This window comes from Protopterus annectens, chromosome 7.part0 (assembly GCF_019279795.1).
Source record: "Protopterus annectens isolate FY-2018-M chromosome 7.part0, PAN1.0, whole genome shotgun sequence".
Classification (NCBI taxonomy): Eukaryota; Metazoa; Chordata; order Ceratodontiformes; family Protopteridae; genus Protopterus; species Protopterus annectens.
Genome location: NC_056739.1, coordinates 878,807,590 through 878,828,993, shown reverse-complemented (window position 1 = coordinate 878,828,993; position 21,404 = coordinate 878,807,590). Strand labels below are relative to the sequence as shown.

At 43.9% G+C, this 21,404-nt stretch overlaps 1 protein-coding gene across 2 annotated transcripts in view; it reads right to left on the bottom strand.

Moving 5' to 3' along the window:
- The window catches only part of ARIH1 (ariadne RBR E3 ubiquitin protein ligase 1), a 2,944,219-nt gene that overhangs the window by 252,631 nt on the left and 2,670,184 nt on the right, over window positions 1-21,404 (bottom strand). For both annotated transcript variants that reach the window (XM_044077451.1, XM_044077453.1), the window contains one exon: window positions 17,857-17,969. In XM_044077451.1, the coding sequence (XP_043933386.1) occupies window positions 17,857-17,969 (113 nt within the window). The remainder of the gene's footprint in view (window positions 1-17,856; window positions 17,970-21,404) is intronic.

The following is a 21,404-nucleotide window of genomic DNA, read 5'->3' as shown; positions in this document are numbered from 1 at the left end:
GCTGTCCTTTCTTCCATGACGTCAGGTTGTCAGGGGTATAAAATATGCAGCCGACGCCATTACATCAGTTTTTCTTGCCCCAGATGTCAGGTGCCCCCCTAATCGGGAGCAATTAAATCTATAAATACAAGGATATACCTCCAACAGAAAAGCAAATAACCAAAAAGCTGTTAGAGCATAGTGAGAGTAGAGGTATAGCCAAAGGAAGAAAAGGGAGCTGGAGGGAGGGTAACCAGGACTGCAACAGTGAATACACGCGAACATCTACATTTATGGTAAGTGTACACAACTGTACTACGTTCTTCGTGTTTCACTGTTGCAGTCATTACATTTGGGTAGATTCCCAAAGCTAAGGTTGGGAGGAGGAATTTAAATAGAATTAGGACCAGCTATAAGGCCCTGCAAGACTGCAGTGGCAAAATCAGCTCTGGATTTAGAGAAAATTTGCAAATGATAATGCTTGGTGAAGGTATGTACAGAACTCCAAGTTGCAGCTTCTAAGATGTCCCTAGTAGGGATGCCCCTGAGAAAGGCTGTAGAGGTAGATGCAGCCCTGGTTGAATGAGGTCTGATGCCCTGTGGATTTTCCATGGTGCTTACAGCAGAAATGAATGCAGTGGCCTATCCATTTTGAAATGGTTTGTTTTGAAATAGCTTTCCCCTCTGTCACTGCAGCAAATGCCATCAGTAGTTGTTCAGATTTCCTTTGAGGTTTAGTCCTGTCCAATCATCTAAAGAGTGCAGTATCCGTTCCCCTTTGTTCTGTGGGTTAGGAAAGAAAATAGGCAAATGAATGGACTGATTAAGAGCCACACTGGATACCACCTTGGGCATGAAGGAGGGATTGGTTCTGAGGGACACCCTGTCCGCATGAAAGATGATGAAAGGTTCCACTGCCATAAGGGCCTGTAATTCAGATACCCTTCTTGCAGAAGTGGTTGCCAAAAGGAAAGCTGTTTTCCAGGAAAGAAATTTTAAATCTGCAGTAGCAGCTGGCTCGAAAGGAGGAAGAGTGAGTTTCTCCAAGACAAAGTTAAGATCCCAGACTGGAGTTGGAGCTCTCCTGGGTGGCCTTAGATTTTTGGCCCCTCTGAGGAACTGCTTGAGCAGTGGGTGAGAGAAGAGGGGAGGCTCTGTGCTATAATGAGCTGAAATGGCTGAGGCATGAATTTTGATGGAGGAAAAAGACAAGCCCTTATGAAGCATCTCAGTCAAGTATTGTAGAAACTGAGGTAAATTGGACACTGCTGCGTTCATTCCTTGAGAGTGGTTCCAAGCACAGAATCTTTTCCATTTTGCGGCAGAAGATTTTCTAGTACTAGGCCTCCTTGCCTCTATAATGATATCCATCACTGATTTACTGAGGGATGGTAAAGGAAAGATTAGGTAATTAGCCAGGCTGCTAGGTTCAGGGTTTGCAGCTGAGGGTGCAGAATCATATTCTCCGGCTGAGACAACAGGGAAGGAGTCTGAGGCAGGTGCCATGAAGCCAAGCATGACACACTGCGCAAGAGTGGGTACCAGTGTTGGCGAGGCCAGTCTGGTGCAATTAAAATCATCCTTGGCTTGTCGTGTTTGATCTTTAGTAGAACCTTGGAGAGTAGAGGCAGAGGAGGAAAGGCATAAACTGATAACTTTTTCCAGCTGAAGGATAGAGCATCCACTTTCCAAGCTTGCTTGTGGGGAATCCTTGTGCAAAATTTGTCCAACTGATGGTTCTGGGGGGAGGCAAACAGGTCTATATCTGGGCTCCCCCATTTGCTTGTCAACATTTTGAAAATCCTTGGTTCCAGTTTCCACTCGTGTGGGTCCATGAGGTTTCTGCTTAGTCCGTCTGCCAGTGTATTTAGTTTTCCTGGCAGGAAGTGAGCTTGTAGATTCACTTGGTAAGCTCAATGCTGTGTTCCACAATGCCTTGGCTAGTCTGCAGAGGGGGTAAGAATGTGTACCCCCCTGCTTGTTTATGTACCACATGACAGTGGTGTTGTCCGTCTTTACCATTAGTTGTCCTTGAAGGCTGTCAGGGCATTCTGTACAGCTAACATTTCCTTTTGATTTATGTGCAGGTGGCATTTGATTTGGGTCCCATTTGCCCTGAATGCACATCGCTGACAGGTGAGCCCCCCATGCATAGTCTGATGAGTCTGTTAAGATTTGTTTGGCAGGGGGTAACGTGAATGGTAGTCTCCTGTTTTGGTGGCAGGCCTCTGCCCAACAAAGGAACTCTAGGCGTAGGCAGGGTATGATAGGAATCCTTGCTTCTAGATCCTGTGAAGGTTGACACGATAGGCTTTTGAGATACCATTGTAGTTTCCTCATATGCAGCCTTGTATATGGAATTAGAAAAATGCATGAGGCCATGAACCCCAAGGCTTGCAGTATTTGCCTTGCGAGAGCTGGGTTTTTGTGGCCACTTGGTTGAAATAAGTTGTCAAATGTATCCATTTCTCTGGCGTGAGGAAAGCCATCTGGGAAGTTGTATTCAAGCATGATCCCAGGAATATAATTTGCTGACAGCGTACCAGGTGGGATTTCTTTTCGTTTATGGTGAACCCCAGACAAGTCAGTACCCTATGAACAAAGGCCAGATGATTGAAGAGAATGTCCTTGCTTTCTGCCTGAATTTAATCGTCCAGGTATGGGTATATTTGAATATTTCTTTGCCTGCAAAATGCAATGACTGCAGCTAGGCACTTTGTGAATACCCTGGGCGCAGTTGATAAGCCAAAGGGCAGTGCAGAGAACTGATAGTGCATGTAAGCCTGCTTTGAAGCATAGGTATCTTCTGCAAGACTCCCTGATAGGGATATGCAGGTATGCTTCTTTTAAGTCCAGTGTTGCCAACCATGCATCCTTGCCTAGCATAGGAAGCAGCTGGTGAAGAGTCAGCATTTTGAATTTTGGAATCACCAGAAAGGTGTTTAGAACAGAAAGGTCCAGGATAGGATGCCATGTATTGCCTTTTCTGGGTACCAGTAAAAGTCTTGAATAGAAACCTTGTCCCTTTTCCTCTTCTGGTACCAAGTGAATAGCCCCCATGTTTGACAGAGAGCACCTGATTTTGGGCCTTTGCCCACTGATTTGGGGGTAGATCTGGCCACCCGCTTGGTGTTGGTAACGTGTGGAAATGAAATCTGTATCCTTGGGACACTACATTTATAACCCATTTGTCCTGGGTAATGAGTTCCCAGTGTTTGGCCTGCAGACCAATCTTTCCGCCTAAAGGAGCATTCAGTTGAGAAGTGCTTGGAAGTCTTAAAAGCAAGTCATCGAGATGGTTTTCCATAGGGGGAATCTTGCTGCTCCCAGGTTTGGGTGCGGAAACCCCCCACTGCCTAGTCTTGTGTCCCTTGGGACTGAAACCTGGGGTTTCTGCTGTGTCTGGGTTTGGCTTGAGAAGACCTGGAGGGGGCTGGAAAGGACCAATTTGTAGAGGGCCAGTGCCTACTAAATCTTGGAGGCTGAACTTGTAAGAAATCTTTAACAGTCTGCATAGATTTAGCTTTATCTTCCATCTTTTTAAGAACTTCCTCAGCCTTGTTGCCAAACAGGCTGTCCTGATTTAAGGGAGCATCCAACAATTTAGCTTTAACATGATCAGGCAAAGATTGCTCCTTAAGCCAAGCATGCCTTCTGAGCACAGACCCAGTAACAGCAGCCCTGCAACAGTCCTCTAATGAATCAAATCCACATTGCAAAGTATGTTTTCCAACCTGTTCAGCAGAATGCATTAAATCCTGTAATTCTTTATTTTCAGCGCAGTCAGGAATTAACACAATTTTCTGTTTAAGCAATCCAATAACATGTTGTTGATACTTTAACATATGAAACTGGCAGTTTAAAGCCCTAATGGCCAAGGTTGCAGAAGTGTAAACTTTCTTACCCCATCTATCCAGCGCCCTGAAGTCTCTATCTGAGGGGGTAGGATTTTTAGCAGTAGAAGCCTTAATGCCTTTGGGTCCCTGTGAAATAGTCTCTGGATCCGCAATAGGATTTTTAAAAAGGAACTTGTGAGACTCAGGAACCCTGAAATATCTGTCAGGTTTTCTGGGAGCAAGAGGCAAAGAATCAGGGGCCAAACTAGATTCTGAGAAAGCATCATCAACAATGTCTAGTACAGCAGGTATAACTAAAAGCCTATGCTGAGGCAGGAGTAAGAAATCCCTAAGCCTCTTTTTTGAATCAGAAAAATCCTGGCTTTCCCAGTGGAAATGCTCCCATAGAGTATGTAAGGTTTCACCAAAAGAAAAATCTTCTGGAGGGGAAGCAGAGGGAATAGAGTCCTCTGCATCAGAATCCTCCTAAGTAGATACAGGCAAATCCAGATCAATAGAAGAATCAGAAAAATCAGAATCCTGTTCAGAAGATTCATAAATAACTTCAGTCCTAGGTCTCTTAGAATGGGGGGGGGGGGGTTGGCTTCCCCCTGATTAGAGTTATAAGATCTTCAGCCATTCTTATTTGTTTTTAGGCGTAGAGGCCTGAGCATGCGGCCTGGGTGTCAGTTTCTTAGGCATGGTTCAAGATTTTGGCCTAAAATGAAGGAGGAGGCGTCCGTTTAATATGCAAGTCCGTAGGCCTTAATACACCCTCAGAAGCCAGTGCCTGCACAGCGGCTCCGGACCCATCCAAGGTAGAGACATCCGCAGGTTTCACAGTTGAAGCATCTCGCGGCACACCGGACTCCGAATGGGTCTCAGCAGAGGCCTGCGAGTCAAAAGTAGCGGGTATCAGGGGCTGCGAAAGAGCCTCACTGAGTACCGGCAAACCGGTGACTGGCTTAGGAGAAGCGCCGTTGGCAGCTTTGGACCTCAGCGGCCTGTCTCTGTCTTTATCTTTGCATTTTTTCAGAATTCCGGTAGTCGGAAGGTTAACCGATGACATTTCTGGATAATTAAACAGAGAACCAAAATATTTAGAAGCGAAAATATATCGACGATGGATAGTGCGCTGTTTAAGTAAAGCACAAAACCGACAACAAGGCACGTTGTGGTCAGGGCCTAGGCAAGGAATACAGTATGAATGAAAATCTCTGATGTATTTGCTTTTCACAAGTAATGCAATTATTAACTTTTACTGACATCGGTAAGGAGCAAGAAAAAGTTTCCCGAACGGGGTACATAACTTTAGTTGAAGACTTCGGTTCTGAAACTCGAAAACGAAAATTTCAGGAGTCGGCCGACCGGCACTTGCGAACTGCTTCTGCTTCGGGCACCGCACGGCAAGAAAGACTGATGTAATGGCGTCGGCTGCATGTTTCATACCCCTGTCGACATGACGTCATGGAAGGAGGACAGCAACTGACGCAGGACCCAAGACTTTGTTAATCAAGCCGACTGAGGGCTACTGCAAACAGATCACCCAAATGTAATGACTGCAACAGTGAAACACTAAGAACATCACCACCAGTAGAAAGTAAATACCAAAAATTCCTTGTAAGGAGAGAGAGAGAGAAGGGGAATGGAGGGAGGGAAACCAGGACTGCAACAGTGAATACACTCAAACATCTACATTTATGGTAAGTGTACACAACTGTACTATGTTTTTCATGTTTCACTGTTGCAGTCATCACATTTGGGTTGATTCCCAAAGCTGAAGAAAAGGGTGGAGGCAGTCAAGAAGACTGGGGGCTGGCTAGGATGCCCTGCAAGACTGCGGTGGCAAAGCCTGCCCTGGACTTGGAGAAGATAGGCAGGTGGTAATGCTTGGTGAAGGTATGAACTGATGTCCATGTTGCAGCCTCCAGGATGTCCTTGGTGGGGACTCCTCTGAGGAAAACTGCAGAGGTGGAGGTTGCTCTGGTAGAATGTGTTCGGAACCCCTTAGGGGGAGGTTTCCCATGCTGCTTGTGGCAGAAATGGATGCAGTGTGCTATCCAATTGAGGATGGTTTGTTTGGATATGGCTTTGCCCTCTGCTCCTGCAGCAAAGCTGACTAACAATTGATCAATCTTTCTAAATGATTTAGTCCTGTCTAGTTAGACTCTGAGCTGTCTGTGCACATCTAGAGAGTACAGTATCCTTTCCCCCTTGTTTTGTGGGTTAGGGAAAAGGTGGGCAAATTAATGGATTGGTTGAGAACCACACTGGACAACACTTTTGGCATGAAGGATGGGTTAGTCCTGCGGGAGACCCTGTCAGCATGGACAATGATGAAGGGCTCTACAGCCATTAGTGCTTGTAGCTTGGATACTCTCCTTGCTGAAGTGATGTCCAGAAGCAAGGCTGTTTTCCATGACAGAAACTAACTCTGCTGAAGCTGTTGGTTCAAAGGGGGGCAGGGTGAGCTATTACAACACAAAGTTTAGGTCCCAAGCTGGGATAGGTGTGCTTCTGTGTGGCCTCAAGTTGTTAGGAACTGTTTGATAAGAGGGTGTGAGAAAAGAGGTGGCTCTGTGCTGAAATGAGCACAGACAGCTGAAGCATGCATTGTAATAAAAGAATAGGACAGACCTCTGTGTGGTAGGTCAGCAAGGTAATTCAGGACGAGAGGTAGGGATAGCTGTGCTGTCCCGGCTCCCTTAGCCTGGATCCAGGTGCAAAACCTTTTCCATTTGTCAGCATAAGACTTTCTAGTGCTAGGGCATCTGGCCTCTCGTATAACATCTAGAACCTGTTTGCTGAGATTGGCAGTTGGTGCAGTGGTCAGGGTATAAGCCAGGCTGCCAGATTGAGGGTCTGCAATTGGGGATGCATGAATTCTCCTTCCCTCTGGGTCAGGAGTGTTGGGATCTCAGGGAGATGCCATGGTGGCAGAGGTGACACGCTGCACAGCAGTGAGTATCAGTGCTGGGGTGGCCAGTCAGGGGCAATCAGGATTGTCCCTGTTTTTTCCTCCCTTATTTTTGAGCAGTACCTTTGTAAAGAGCGGTAGTGGGGGAAATGCATAGACCGAAAGGTTGACCCACTGGAAGGATAGAGCATCCACTTTCCAGGCCTTGCAGTGAGGCTCCCTGGTGCAGAACTTGCTGAGCTGATGGCTGGAGTGGGAAGCAAAGAGGTCGACCTTTGGGGTGCATCATTTCTGAGTTACAAGGGTGAAGGTTCTTTGGTCTAGCTGCCACTCGTGTGGGTCCAGAAGATTTCTGCTTAAGTTGTCTGCCAGAGAGTTTAGACAGCCTGGCAGGAATTGTGCTAACAGGTGTAGTTGCATGGCTGGGGCCATGTGCCAAAGGGTCATGGCAAGCCTGCACAGAGGGTACGAGTGAGTCCCTCCCTGCTTGTTGATATAACACATCACAGTGGTGTAGTCTGTTTTGATCAGTAGAGGCCCTGGGGAGAGGAGGGGTCTGAAAGCTGTCGGTGCATGCTGGACAGCTAACATCTCTTTTAGTTGATGTGCAGATGTATTTGATGTGGGTCCATTGGCCCTGTATGCACTTGCCGTCCAGGTGTGCACCCCAGGCATAGTCTCATGTGTCTGTGGTGAGGGTCTGGGCAGCGTGGGTTTGGGAGAAGGGTAGTCCCTTGTTATGGTAGCATGCTGCTGCCCACCAAAGAAAATCTTTCCTTAAACAAGGTATCATTGGTATAAGACTTTCCAAGTCTTGAGAGTGTTGACACCAAAGGCTTTTTAGGTACCATTGTAGTTTCCTCATATGCAGTCTGGCATATGGAATGAGTAGAATGCAAGAAGCCATGAACCCCAGAGCTTGCAGGATTTTCCTTGCGGATAACTGGGGTCTAGTGGCTAGTGCAGAGAAATAGGCTGTCAGGTAGGTTTGCTTTTCTGGTGTAAGGAATGCCATCTGGGATGCTGTGTCTAGGCTTGCTCCCAGGAATATAATTTTTTTGGGTTTGGTTCGTACCCTGGGCCTTAGAAACTCGGTAGTTTTCAAAAGAACAGTAGACGCGAAAGAAGTCGTTGGTCTGTGTCGAGAATCGGTAGTGCAAAGTACTTCCTTAGAAGCCGGTGCCTGCTCAGCACTCTGGACCCATCCAAGGTAGAGACATCCGCAAGATCCTTAGTCGATGAAGAGTCTTGCGGCATACCGGACTCCGAAAGGGTCTCGGTAGCGGCCTGCGACTCCAAAGAAGCGGGCATCAGGGGCTGCAAATGCGCCTCACTGAGGACCAGAGAACTGACGACTAGCTTAATGGAAGCGCCATTGGTAGGTTTGGACTTGTGTGGTCTGTCTCTGTCTTTATCCTTACTTTTTTTGGAAGATCTGCTGTCAGATGGCTTAGCGAAGCCATATCGAAATTCGAGAACTGAGTGTGAAAATATCTAGCTACAATAAGGGCCCGACTATGTATAGTTCTGGCGTTGAACAAAGCACAAAAGCGACAATTGTTAACTTTGTCTGACATCTGTTAGATCAAGAAAAGAATCCCCAACGGGGTACTTAGCTTTAGAAGACTTCAACTTCAATTCGGAAAACGAAAACTCAGGTAGTGGCCAACCGGCACTCGTGCGAACTGATTCTGCTTCAGGCTCCTTGGCAAGAAAGACTGATGTAATGGCATCAGCTGCCTTATTTTATACTACTGACGACCTGACGTCAGTCCTGGAGCAACAGCAACCGACGCAGAAATACTAAGCCTCTGGTATTCGGGCCGACTGAGGGTTACCCTGGCAAGGATAACCCAAATGTGATGATTGCAACAGTGAAACACGAAGAACATCTCCCTGCCTTAGAGATGGACGTGGTCCATTGTTTGCTTCTCTGCTGGCCCTGTTATAGGGGCCTGGAGGGTCTGTCCCTGCGAGGATCACCTTGGCCCAGTCTGCTAGGTGCAGGGAAGGCCCAGTTCTTAGAGGGAAAGTTCATAGATTCACAGGTAGGTAACTAGGCTATAGGCCCTACCTGCTGAATCTGGGAGGTTGAACTTGAAAGAAATCTTTTACCGTTTGCATAGATTTTGCTTTGTCTTCCATCTTTTTAAGCACCTCTTCTGGTTTTTCCCCAAACAAGCGCTCCTTATCTAGGGTGCATCAACATGTTTAGACTTGACATGATCAGGGAGAGGTTGTTCCTTCAGCCAAGCATGTCTCTTAGTAACAGATCCTGTCATGCTGCCCTGCTACAGGCTTCTAGGGTGTCATATCCACATTGTAATGAGTGTTTGGCCACTTGACAAGCTGAGTGCAGTAAATCTGCTAACTCTCTTGAATTAGCACAGTCAGGAAAGGTAGCAATCTTCTGTTTTAATTGTTCCAAAGTGTGTTGTTGATATTTTAACAAATGGAACAGACAACTGAGCGCTCTGATAGCTAAGGTTGCAGAGGTGTATACCTTTTTACCCTATATGTCTAGAGCTCTGGAGTCCTTGTCAGAAGGAAGAGGATTCTTGGTAAAACTAGTCTTAGCTCCTTTACGTCCCTATGTAATAACCTCTGGGTCTGCAGCAGGATTTCTGTACAGGTATCTGTGAGAATCTCGTACTCAGTAGTATCTGTCAGGTTTAATGGGAGCAGGAGGGAGGGAGTCAGGGGGAAAGCTGGATTCATGGAAAACATCATCCACCACTTCTAAAATAGGGGGGATGGCCAGGGAGTCTGTGTTGTGGCAAGTCCAGAAACTCTCTAAGTCTTTTCTTAGACTGTGGAAAGCCCTGAGATTCCCATTGGAAATGTTTCCTGAGGGAGTGAAGGGTTCCCCCAAAGGAGAGGTCCTCTTGGGGGGGCAGAAGGGATGGATTCCTCTGCATCTGAATCCTCAGAAACAGTTAAGGGATGGTATTCCTCTTCAAAAGCGGAATAATCAGATTACTTAGACTCCTGATCTGTCAATTTCTGAAGGATGCCTTTTTTCCTTTTTGGAGTGTGGGCCTGAGTACCTCGGACAAGGGAGATGAGATCCTCCGCCATTTTAAGCATTTCAGCTTGGGGTGGGGGAGCAGTAGCAAAATGGTGGCTAGAAGCAGATTTGCTAGGAGTGGCCTGGCTTCTATGCCTGAGAGAATCCGTCGGTCTCTGAGAAGTGGCAGTTGGATGTGAAGCCGACGTTTTTTTGTCTAGAACCGGTAGTGCGAAAGGCCTCCTCGGAAGCCGATGCCTGCGTCGTGCCTGCAGACCCAGCAGAGACAGCCAAAGACTCGGAAGATGAATCTGATTTCTGCGGTACACCGGACTCCGAAAAGGTCTCGGCAGAGGCCTGCTTAGAAAGCGAGTCAGACATCAGGGGTTGCGAAACCGACTCACTGAATTCTGGAGAACTGACTACTTGCTTAGCGGTAGCATCGTTAGAAGGCTTAGCCTTGTGTGGCCTCTCTCTATCTTTATCTCTCTGTTTTTTCAGACTGTCGACAGATTGTTGGCTGACGGACGCCATATCGGAATTCGAAGATGGAACACGAAAATATGTCTACAAAAAGAGCTGTACGGTGAATGGTTCTCGCATTAAACAAGGTGCAGAACCGGCAATGAGGGACATCGAGGTCTGGGCCTAAACAAGTGATGCAGTAAGAATGAAAGTCTTGGTGTGGGATTTGCTTTTCACAGGCAAGACAATTGTTAACTTTTTCAGACATCAGTTAGAGCCAAAAAAAAGGGTCCTCAACATGGTACTTAGCTTTAGACGTTTTCTGCTGAAATTCAACTTCTGGTAGTGACCGATCGGCACTTGTGCGAACTGCTGCTGCTACAGGATCCAAGGCAAGAAAGACTGATGTTATGATATCAGTTGCCTTGCTTTATAGCACTGACTGTGGAAGAAAGATGTCCATTTCTGATGGGCATCTTTCTTGTGTTTATGGTTTAGGAGCTCCACATCCTGATCAAACTTGTGATATCTGCCAGGCCTTTAGTAACTGGACCTTGGTCGAGCATCGGGATAAGCTGATACTGAAGGGCTTGTTAAAAACTACCTTTATCGAAATTTGCCCAAGTCTGATCCCCCTAAATCAGACCCTGTCAAAACGAAAACCCACTTGGTGCCTGCATCCCCCATTTAACCAGTGGCACAAAAACATAAGGCTACGGTTCCAACTACTTCCATGGAACCAATATCCAAGGTACTGAAACTAAAATTTAAGGATTCCTCAGACTACAGGCGATGGCATCCGTCGGACAAAAAGATTGACTCTGGTATTCGGGCTGACCGAGGACTACCACAGCAGGGATAACCCACAGGTGGTAACTGCAACAGCGAAACACGAAGAACATTGGTAGTCAGATGCGAAGACATCGGTTTTTGTCTAGAATCAGTAGTGCGAAAGGCTGGTGCCTGCGTTGCGGCTCTGGACACAACCGAAGCAGAGACAGCCAAAGGCTCGGAAGACAAAGAAGATTTATGCAGCATACCGGACTCTGAAAAAGAGTCTCTGTACAGGCCTGCATAGATATCGAATCGGGCATCGGGCTGCAAAAGCGCTTCACTGAATTCCGGAGAACTGATGACCTGCTTAGTGGTCGCGTCGTCGGAAGGCTTAGCTTTGTGTGGTCTATCTTTATCTCTATGTTTTTTTCGTAATGTCCACAGATTGTTGGCTGACGGATGCCATATCAGAATGCGAAGACAGAACATGAAAATAACTGTATACAAAAAGAGCTCCACAGCGAATGGTTCTCACATTAAAGAGGGCACAGAATTGGCAACAGGGGACGTCCTGGTCTGGGCCTAAACAAGTGACGCAGTAAGACTGGAAGTCTCTCTGTGGGATCTGCTTTCCACAGGCGAGACAACTGTTAACTTTTTAGGACATTAGTTAGTGCAAGAAAATGCATCCCCAAAGGGGTACTTAGCTTTAGATGTTTTCAGCTGAAATTCAACTTCTGGTTACAACAGACAGGCACTTGTGCAAACTGCTTCTACTACAGGCTCCAAGGCAAGAAAGACTGATATAATGACGTCGGCTGCCTTGCTTTATAGCACTGATGACCTGACGTCAGACTACAGGTGACGGCAGCAGACGCAAAAAAAATTGACTCTGGTATTCGTGCTAGCTGAGGGCTAGGGCAGCAGGGATAACCCACAGGTGAAGACTGCAACAGTGAAACATGAAGAACATCAACTGGTACCGGTGGGCAATCGAAGTGTTGGGCTCCAAAGCTCAGGTGGAACTCAGAGGAGGAGACAATGAAGGAGTCCTTAGAGAAGATCCCCCAACTCCAGGAGGGAGAGGGGCCTGAGAAGAGGTAGGAATACCTCTGGCCGCCAACAGCTGATCCACCAATCTCATGATGTCTACCTTTGAGAGACTCCTGGGGGATCAAACGGACAATCCTGTAGGGGACTTAGGGCGTTCCAGAAAGGGACTGGGCAACTTGCCCACAAAAGGGCCTATTGAAGGTGAATACCTCATCCCAGGAAAGAGACTCTTGTCTGGTTTCAGCACTGAGGGGGTGGGCAGAGCCTGCTGAGGCACTGTTGGAGAAATCGGCAGAGTCGGAAACTGAAGAAGGCAGTGCCGATGCTAGTGCCGAAGGCACTGTAGTGGTAGTCAGTGCTGAGGAATCCTTAAATTTTAGTTTCAGTACCTTGGATATTGGTTCCATGGAAGTAGTTGGAACCGTAGCCTTATGTTTTTGTGCCACTGGTTAAATGGGGGATGCAGGCACCAAGTGGGTTTTCGTTTTGACAGGGTCTGATTTAGGGGTATCAGACTTGGGCAAATTTCGATAAAGGTAGTTTTTAACAAGCCCTTCAGTATCAGCTTATCCCGATGCTCGACCAAGGTCCAGTTACTAAAGACCTGGCAGATATCACAAGTTTGATCAGGATGTGGAGCTTCTAAACCATAAACACAAGAAAGATGCCCATCAGAAATAGACATCTTTCTTCCACAGTCTTGGCACTGTTTGAATCCAGAAGTGCCTCTACGCTTTTCCGCCGTTTTCATAATTAGTGTATAAATAAACAAGCTAAACACAAATACACACACCAAGGATAGAAGGAAGGTCTACTAGTGAAGGTAGTGAGAAATGCAAAAGGTATGAGAGAAAAGTGAGAAGTGGAGTACCAACAACGGTATTAAGAATTACCACAAACAGTAAAAAAAGGTGGGAGAGAGGTTACTAACAATGGTAACGGAAATTAACAGAGGTAAGGGGTAGAGTATTCAAACACACGTAGAGAAACAATACAAAGTATAATATAGAATATATATATCTACTTAACTACAGAAAGCGAAATACAAAGAATTAGCTTAAGAAGGAAAAATTTCAAACACTTAGTTGAGAGCAACAGCTGACACAGCGGCAAATGAGATCTGGGGTATTGAAGAGAGGGGCGTCATGGGTAGAGTCTTAGCTCGAGAGTTTTATGGCTGGTGTGAGCTGTATAAAGGCCGAGCTTGTTTCAAGGATCGGAACAGAGTCCCACTCGTCAAGAATGAATGAAGATTGACAACATCAGATGGTTAATTTCACAGAGTACGCTTACACTCTAGTTCCATAGTCATTTGTAAACAATGTTTTTGTATTTTTATCTAAGCATTGTTTTACCAACTTCTTAGATAGTTTTACAACACACTTAAAACCTTACAAACTTGAAAAGAAACCAACATATTTTCAAACTCTGCATATCCCATCATATGAATAAATCAGAGACAACTTGAATAAATCAGAAACTATCCAGTTGACAGACTATCAATTTACACATGCACATTTAATTCCCCTACATCTCAAATCAGTAATAATGGCTTTAAATTAATTTAATCTGCAATCCTAGTTTCAAGACGTAAGAAACTAATCTCAGCAATATTACTCCCTACAGCTTCATACTTTGCAGGTACTACCAAATCAAGAAATTGAAGAAATATTAACAAATTTAGCAGTTACACTATTATGCATGCATATATCTATGTCTCAAGTCATTAATAATGTTCCTTAAATTTACTTACCCTGCCAAGTCCATCTTTAATTCACAGCAAAAGAAGAAACCGAACAAATTCAAACTCAGCTGGGGTCTTCAAACATGTAAGTTAATTTTAACATTCTTATTTTCATCTAATTTAATAATCTACCCTTCAACTAGTATTTATCTAGTCATCTGAATCTATATACACCTTTGAGCCATACCTACTACTACATGGATTTATCTGCGACTCTTTCCAACTTGTCCAACTATCTTGACCATAGATATGTATACTACTGTTCTTGAATTTTCTCAGTTAAGTCTAACATTTTCCCTCCATTCATCAGTGGTCTTTACTGACACATCATCATATTTTAATACCACAGTTTCATTATCTGTTTCAAAAACATTTATTGCTAAACAGCATACTCTGGATCATCAAAAGACATCATTCCACTACTCTTTCAACACTGATGGAAATTACAATTTAACACTTCAATTTTTTTTTTTTTTAATTCTTGAATTGTATCCATAAAGGGCATACTACTTTGTAATAACAATTCCTAACAGTCATGTTCTACAACAGCTGGCTGACCTACTTCAGCAAGTTTATACGGGTCTGCTACAACTGCTCACTTTGTAGTAGCTCACTAAACACTTGCTGTCTGCTTGAAAAGGCAAATGTTCTAACTCCGACTAGCCCGATATTATTTAGCTACTTAAACCTCCCAGCACCTAATGTTATTAAATTGTATAGCCCTAGCAGAATAATAACTCACAAACACAAACTCCCACCAGTTTCTAACCACAGTCCTTGAACTCTAACCACAAAATCCCCCTCCAAAATTCTTCTATTTCTCCGTAAACCTAAAACTACACTAAAGTCATGATCACTCCTCATTCCTTAAACCTAAAACTCCAGCCCCCCAACTTCCAGCTCCATTAACCTAAACCCCCTTCCCAACTATTGACTAATCTACACTGCCACCTCCTTACACCCCCTCCCCCCCGTGCTGCCACACTTACCTCACTCAAACTCGAATAAAGAGTTTGGGTAATAAGTGGCAGCTACTTCATGTTCAAATTTAAGCCATGAGTGGCAGCCTGCAGAAGCTACAGGACACAAGTCCCTGGCTTCAAGGTAGGTCTTTGAGCGCTTATCAAAGAACCAGTTTATGCCCTGGTTACAACATTACGTTAATAAAACATCAATAATGGCTTACATTTCTCACACTTCAGCTTAATCTCTGGAAAAACTCTACTTCTGGCCAATTTAATAACAAATCCTTGTATAAAATCTGCACGTTACTTTTAATTTAATCCAGTAAATTTAATTGTTCCTTTTCCTTTAAAATACATATATTCTCAAGCTTTCCCTTCTGTTTTTTCTTTGTAGCAACTGAGTTCTACTTGATAAGACTGCCTCACTGTAACAAAGCTTTTCTCGAATTTTTAACTGCTGCTTGATGCGTCACATCCTTCTCATCCGTCACAGCCTTCTGATCCTGCAACTTCCCTCCCTCATTTCCTCAGACCAATGACAAGACACTTAAGAAAAAACATTAAGCAGCCCTGTAATTTCGACAGTTCAATTTTTACTTCTTCTAAACTATCTGTAACCTACTTAACATCCTTTCTAAGCACTTTCGTAATCTCTTTTTTACACAGGGAACAGAATTTTTCAACTACTGCTTTCCAACTCACACTCCACCTCCTCATATAAATCCATTTTTTACATTCTCTCTCACATCATTTGAGGGATGACTTCATTCATGCTTGGAGCAAAATTATTGCTGAATTGCATCACTTTAGCATTAATTTCTAGAGAGTTATATTTTAACCATATGAAGCAACTCAAAGAGGAAACCCTCCAGAACTGCACTTTCCAACAAACCATGTACTTTCAAGTATTAAAAAGACAGAGACAGTGAGTGAAAGATAGATAAGCCTTTGGCACAAAGGTATTTCAGTTTAGAAGTTGTGATGGTTGTAAAAATGGTGGGCTCTGACAAAAGAAATAGGGCTCAAAGAACAAGTTGGAAAAATTTCTACAAACAATGAAAAAGTCAACAGCGACTTTCCAGCAGCAGAGAAAACAATTAAAATAAATATGCACTTAAACTATCCAAGCAACAAAAACAATAATTTTAACTGCAGTGGCCCAGACACTTTGAACTGACAAGCTCCCACTATGTGAGAAAGAACTGAAAAGAATTCTATGAAGGAGAGTTACTTAACTGACAAGTTACAGCAGGGTTAGCAGTCCACAAAATCTGACCAGCCAACTGCACTAGAAAGCAAAGCTTAAGTCCTGATATTCGAGCATCTGAAGTGTTGGGTATCAGAACTGGAAAACTCTGGTCATCTCTTATTAAATACTACTGCAATGAATAAAGACCCAACTGTAAAGGCCAAACCTGTGGGAGTAGAAATTTAACAGTCCACATAACAGAGGGATATTTATCTACATACACAGACATTTGCATGCATTTACATTAACCTCCAAAGCTATATCACAAATTAACACATGCTAAACATTGTGGTAGACATGTCTGCATTGCTCTTCCATTAAACATTTTGTTTTGTTAAGTTATAATGTTACAAGCAGCTGAAACCTACATGCAAAACAGCAAGCAAAAATCCTGTAAAAATGTACAGAAGGGCACAAAGAAGTGGTCTGATAAATAAGACTAAAACACTCAAGAGTATTGGGAAGATACTCTTAGGAAGATGTAAATGAAGTATGCACGCTCATCTAGTATCAGTCTTAACATAAAATCCATAATTCCATTTTCTGATAACCCATTTCATTTCATTTCATTACAGGGTAAGGGGATGCAAGAGATCATAAAAGTAACCGATTGGTACAGGGTTTTTTAGCTCATTCTAGAAATTGTGCCAGACTACTGCAGGATACACACCCCTATCATCAATCAACCTACAGCACAACTTTGAAAGGTCGAGGAAATCAAAATCACCCACTAAGGGAATATAAACAGGTACAAATGCAGTCTTAAGAATAACTTCTGCCTGTGTTCATTATGCATGCACACAATTTAGCTGTACACAGCATACTTAAAAATGCAAACCAAATATAAGGGGTGGGAACTACAAAACATCCTCTAATAAACTCCAAATATAAGCTGTTAAAAGTATACAAGGACCATGCCCATGCATACTTTGAACCAGTCAGTATTTGATGAATAAACTTTATGATACTGATCCATATTTAATAAATTAACACTTCACAGCACATGATACAGATTATGTTTTATGCTCCTGGATACTAATTAGAGTATTGTTTTTTCACTGATAAATGGACACTCATGGTATGATATTAACTTTTGATGTCTGATCTTGCCTGTCTACTTTATGAGCATTTAACATTCTATTCCCCCATCTCTCTTTTCCAAACTTACCTTTCTCCAGTTGCGCACCTTCTTTAATGTCTAAGTGGAGTCCTTTCTCAGACTCCTATTTGAGATGTCCTTTTATAAATCTGCAACCCTTCCTGTGAAGTTGTCAGTTAGAAAGCCACTATCGAGTATAACAGCAAAAGGTTCATACTAAGGGCTGCTTCTTCACCAAGATGTTACTATGTAGGCTAACAACAAAACTGCAAACTGCACCAGAAAAACACGTCCGATTGTGAAAATACAATAAGCATTATTTCAAAGTTAACAGAATAATCTCTCAACAAAATATATATGACACCAACTAGCCACATATATAATGTCAACAAATATGTTACAACTAAAATAAAACTTGAGTTGTTTATATGAAAGAAAGGGTGTGTCAGTATGGTTTCTGACACACTAGTGTGCAAAAAGACACGTTTTGCATCAGAAAATATGGTGTTATCCTAGGAATTTCTCCTTTCCCTAAGATGTAGTAATCTTGGCTGGTATGACTTTACATACCTTGCAACAACTATTTTTAGTGATTAAGTTTGACTACTGTTTACAGCAGTGTCTCTTGATCGTCACTAAGGGTTAACCACAGAACAGTCACAGTTTCTTTAGGGAGCCAATAGAAGTATTTATCACTAAACATGACTAGAAAACGAAAATAATGATGTTACAAAAGCTTACTGCACAAGAACACTACCAGAGATTTACCTATATTTATCCTGTACTTTCTGTTTGATGTCTTGAAGTGAATCTTGGGAAATATCTCTCTCCAAATACCCCGACAACACTTCAGTAGCATTTTCTAGGTCTGCTTGATTGTTCTATGGAGCGAAAAAGGAATAAGAAAGCAGTCAACCCAAGACTCACTCTTTCATCAGCCACTGCATTACTCATAACCAAACAATTGAAAGTAGGGAATTATTATGACAACACAGCAATCGGGAACTTTTTTTCATGATCAGTTAGGTAATTTCATGCCAGACACCAGAAGTTAGATTAGAAATCTCTTGTGTGTAAAGTTATCCTGCAAAGCACTACAGTTGAAGATCAACTTGTAGAGAGCAGCAAATTACACTGCTACTGCCTCATTTCAAATATATTTTCGCAACAAATTGTATACATAAGTCTGAACAATACTTAGTAATGCAACAATCAAGTACAAGTCAAGATGTAATGCATCAATTATCTGCACTGTGATGATAAAAAAAAAGTTATGCACTCACCATAACGTTCCATGTTTGTAGTCCATCTCGCCCTTCATTCTTACATATGGGTTCAGAGCCGATCCTTGGCTCTGACTCGGCCTATTACAAAGCTCAAAGTCTCTTAGTTGGCTCGTGGCTAGGTAGGTATCCCACAGTGCACTAGTACAATCCCCAGATCTTGTTAGCTGCTAAACTATAGAAAGACAGAACTAAGGTTATCCAGAAAGAACAACTATAATGAAAGGTCTCCACCCTACCAAGGTGATACTATCCTGTCTCCAGATCCTTCCAGGACGGGGGTAGGTGGGTGGGTTTCTAAGAATGAAGGGCGAGATGGACTACAAACATGGAACGTTATGGTGAGTACATAACTTCTTTATGTTCTGTAGTCCTAACTCGCCTTCATTCTTACATATGGGACAGCGTCCCTAGCACCTTATTCTTGGGTGGCTCATGGGAAAATACTCCTGAGTACCGTGGAACCAAAGGAGACTCTACCCCTGGAGGTCAGGTCCAATTTGCAATGAGTAATAAAGGTATGAGGGGTAGCCCAGGTTGCTGCTGCACAAATACTGTCACTTGGAAGGCAGCAGATGTAGACTGGGAATTGTGTAGAATGAGCCTTAATCTTGAACTGTAGAGTTTTTTCATTGGAGGAGTAAATGAAGGAAATACCACTCGAAATCCAATTAGAGAGAGTCACTTTAGAGACTGGCAGACCTAGTCTAGAATCAGAAAAGGATACAAACAATTGGTCTAACTGAGTTCCTTAGTCCTGTGAAGGTAGAACCGTAACTGCCTGTGAACATCCAATTGATGAAATTTGTATTCTGCTGCGTTGGAATGATTACAGAAAAATACAGGTAATTCTATGGTTTGGTTCAAATTAGTGTGAGAGCAAACTTTAGGGATAAAGGAAGGATTTGTACGAAGAGAAACTCTGTCTTTGTGGAAAATCAAATAAGGAGGCTTAACAGACTGTGCTTGTAACTCTGATACTCGTTTAGCTGATGTGATGGCTACTATAAAACAAGGTCTTCCAAGACAGAAATTTCAATAGGCATGAATGAGCGAGTTCAAAAGGCGGTGAAGTTAGTTTGGACAAAACAAAGTTTAGACCCCAGGGAGATACTGGTTCCTGAAAAGGGGGTCTCAGCAAAGTAGCACCCTTAAGGGAGGTTTCACACGATCTGTGGGACATCAGGTTAGATTCATGTTGACCCAAATGAAAATTAGATATCGCTGCCAATTGGACCCTAATTGTGGCAGCACCAGACACCTGATGGAAAAGTTCAGACAAAAATTCTAAAACCATAGGGATGGATGCAGTGTAAGGATCTACATTCCTTTCTTCTGCCCAGATAGAAAACCTTTTCCCTTTGCTAGTGTATAACTTCCTAGTGGAAGGTTTATGCGAAGATGTGAGGATGTGGGTCATAGCAACAGAAAAATCATGAAGCCTGACTAGGGATGGAATTGGAGCAGCCACACTCTCAAGTTGAGGGTGTGGAGGCAGGGATGAAGGGAGCCGTCTGACATGTGTCAAAAGGTCTGGCACTTGGTCCAGAGTCCATGGATCGTCTAGTAGATGAGGCCCGAGAAAGGGGAACCAAATTTGGCAAGGCCAGTAAGGAGTGATGAGAATCATTTTGCTTCCCAATAACACTGCTTTCTGAATAACTTTGGATACGAGAGGAAAGGGAGGGAAAGCATAATGGAATCCCAGGGGCCAATCATGAACAAGTGCATCTCTCGGTGGCTCACCCGGAGGGGGGATAAGGGAGAAGTAGCTGCTGCATTTGTAGCTGATTGGACTGGCAAAGAGATTGCAGCAAGGCTGTCCCCATTTCCAGAAGATCTGTTCCGCTATTTCCTGATACAGAGACCACTCGTGAGGCAACAAGACTGCCCTGCTGAGCTTGACGGCTAACACATTGGTTGTCACTGGGATGTGCGTTGCCACTAGAAAACGTTGGGAAGAAATTTCCCACTACCAAACATGAAGGGCCTCTCAACAAAGGGGGTAAGATCTGGTTCCTCCTTGTTTGTTGAGATACCATACCACGCTGTCAAGTTGAGGGTATGGAGGCATAAACCTTCCACTAGGGTCTGATTGGATTGCTATCGTCCCTAGAGGAAGAAAGTCATGAAGTGCTTGCAACGCTAGAAGCACTGCTCTCATCTCTAGAACAGTGATATGCAGGTGAGCCTCATGATCTTGCCATGTGCCTTGGACAGACCTGCCTAGATACCCCCCCCACCCCACCCTACCTGTGAGACATCCGTGGGCACAGTAGCAACGGGGTGGCGAGGAATGAATGGAGTCCCTGTTGTTAGCTGGTCGGGTTGAATCCACCAACGAAGGTCCTTTTTGCAAGACTCTGTTATGATGACGTGGTGAGATAGAGGCAGTTGTTGAAAGGACCACTGGGAAGATAGAAGCCACTGGAGTATTCGCATATGTAATCTGGCTAGAGGGACTAACATTATGGTGGAGACCATGGTCCCTAAGAGTTTCAGCACTGTCTTTGCCTTGACTTTCTGTAGAGGAAGTAGCCTGAGAATTAGTTGTCTAGGTTTTGAATTCTTTCTGCAGGTAGATGAGCTAACATGGCGACTGTGTACATTTCTGCGCCTATAAAAGTCACAAATGAAGAGGGCGATAAGGCAGACTTTTCCCAATTTATTGTAATTCCCAGCTGGGAACAAAGCTGGATGGTGGAATCTCTGGCTTGTAGGAGTAAATGCCTGGTGGTGGCGGTCAGGAGCCAGTCGTCCAGGTATGGAAACACTTGGAATCCTAGATGTCTCAGGTGACCTGTCACTACTGCCATACATTTGGTGAACATCCTAGGGGCTGTGGTGAGACCAAAGGGCAGAGCATGAAATTGGTAGTGACTGGCTCCCAGCCAGAAGCGTAAGTGACTCCTCGATGCTCTGTCCATTTTTATATGGTAGTATGCATCTTGGAGGTCTATGGAGCACATCCAATTGTCTTTCCCTAACGGAGAGAGTATAGACTGCAGTGTCACCATCTGGAACTTGTCCTTC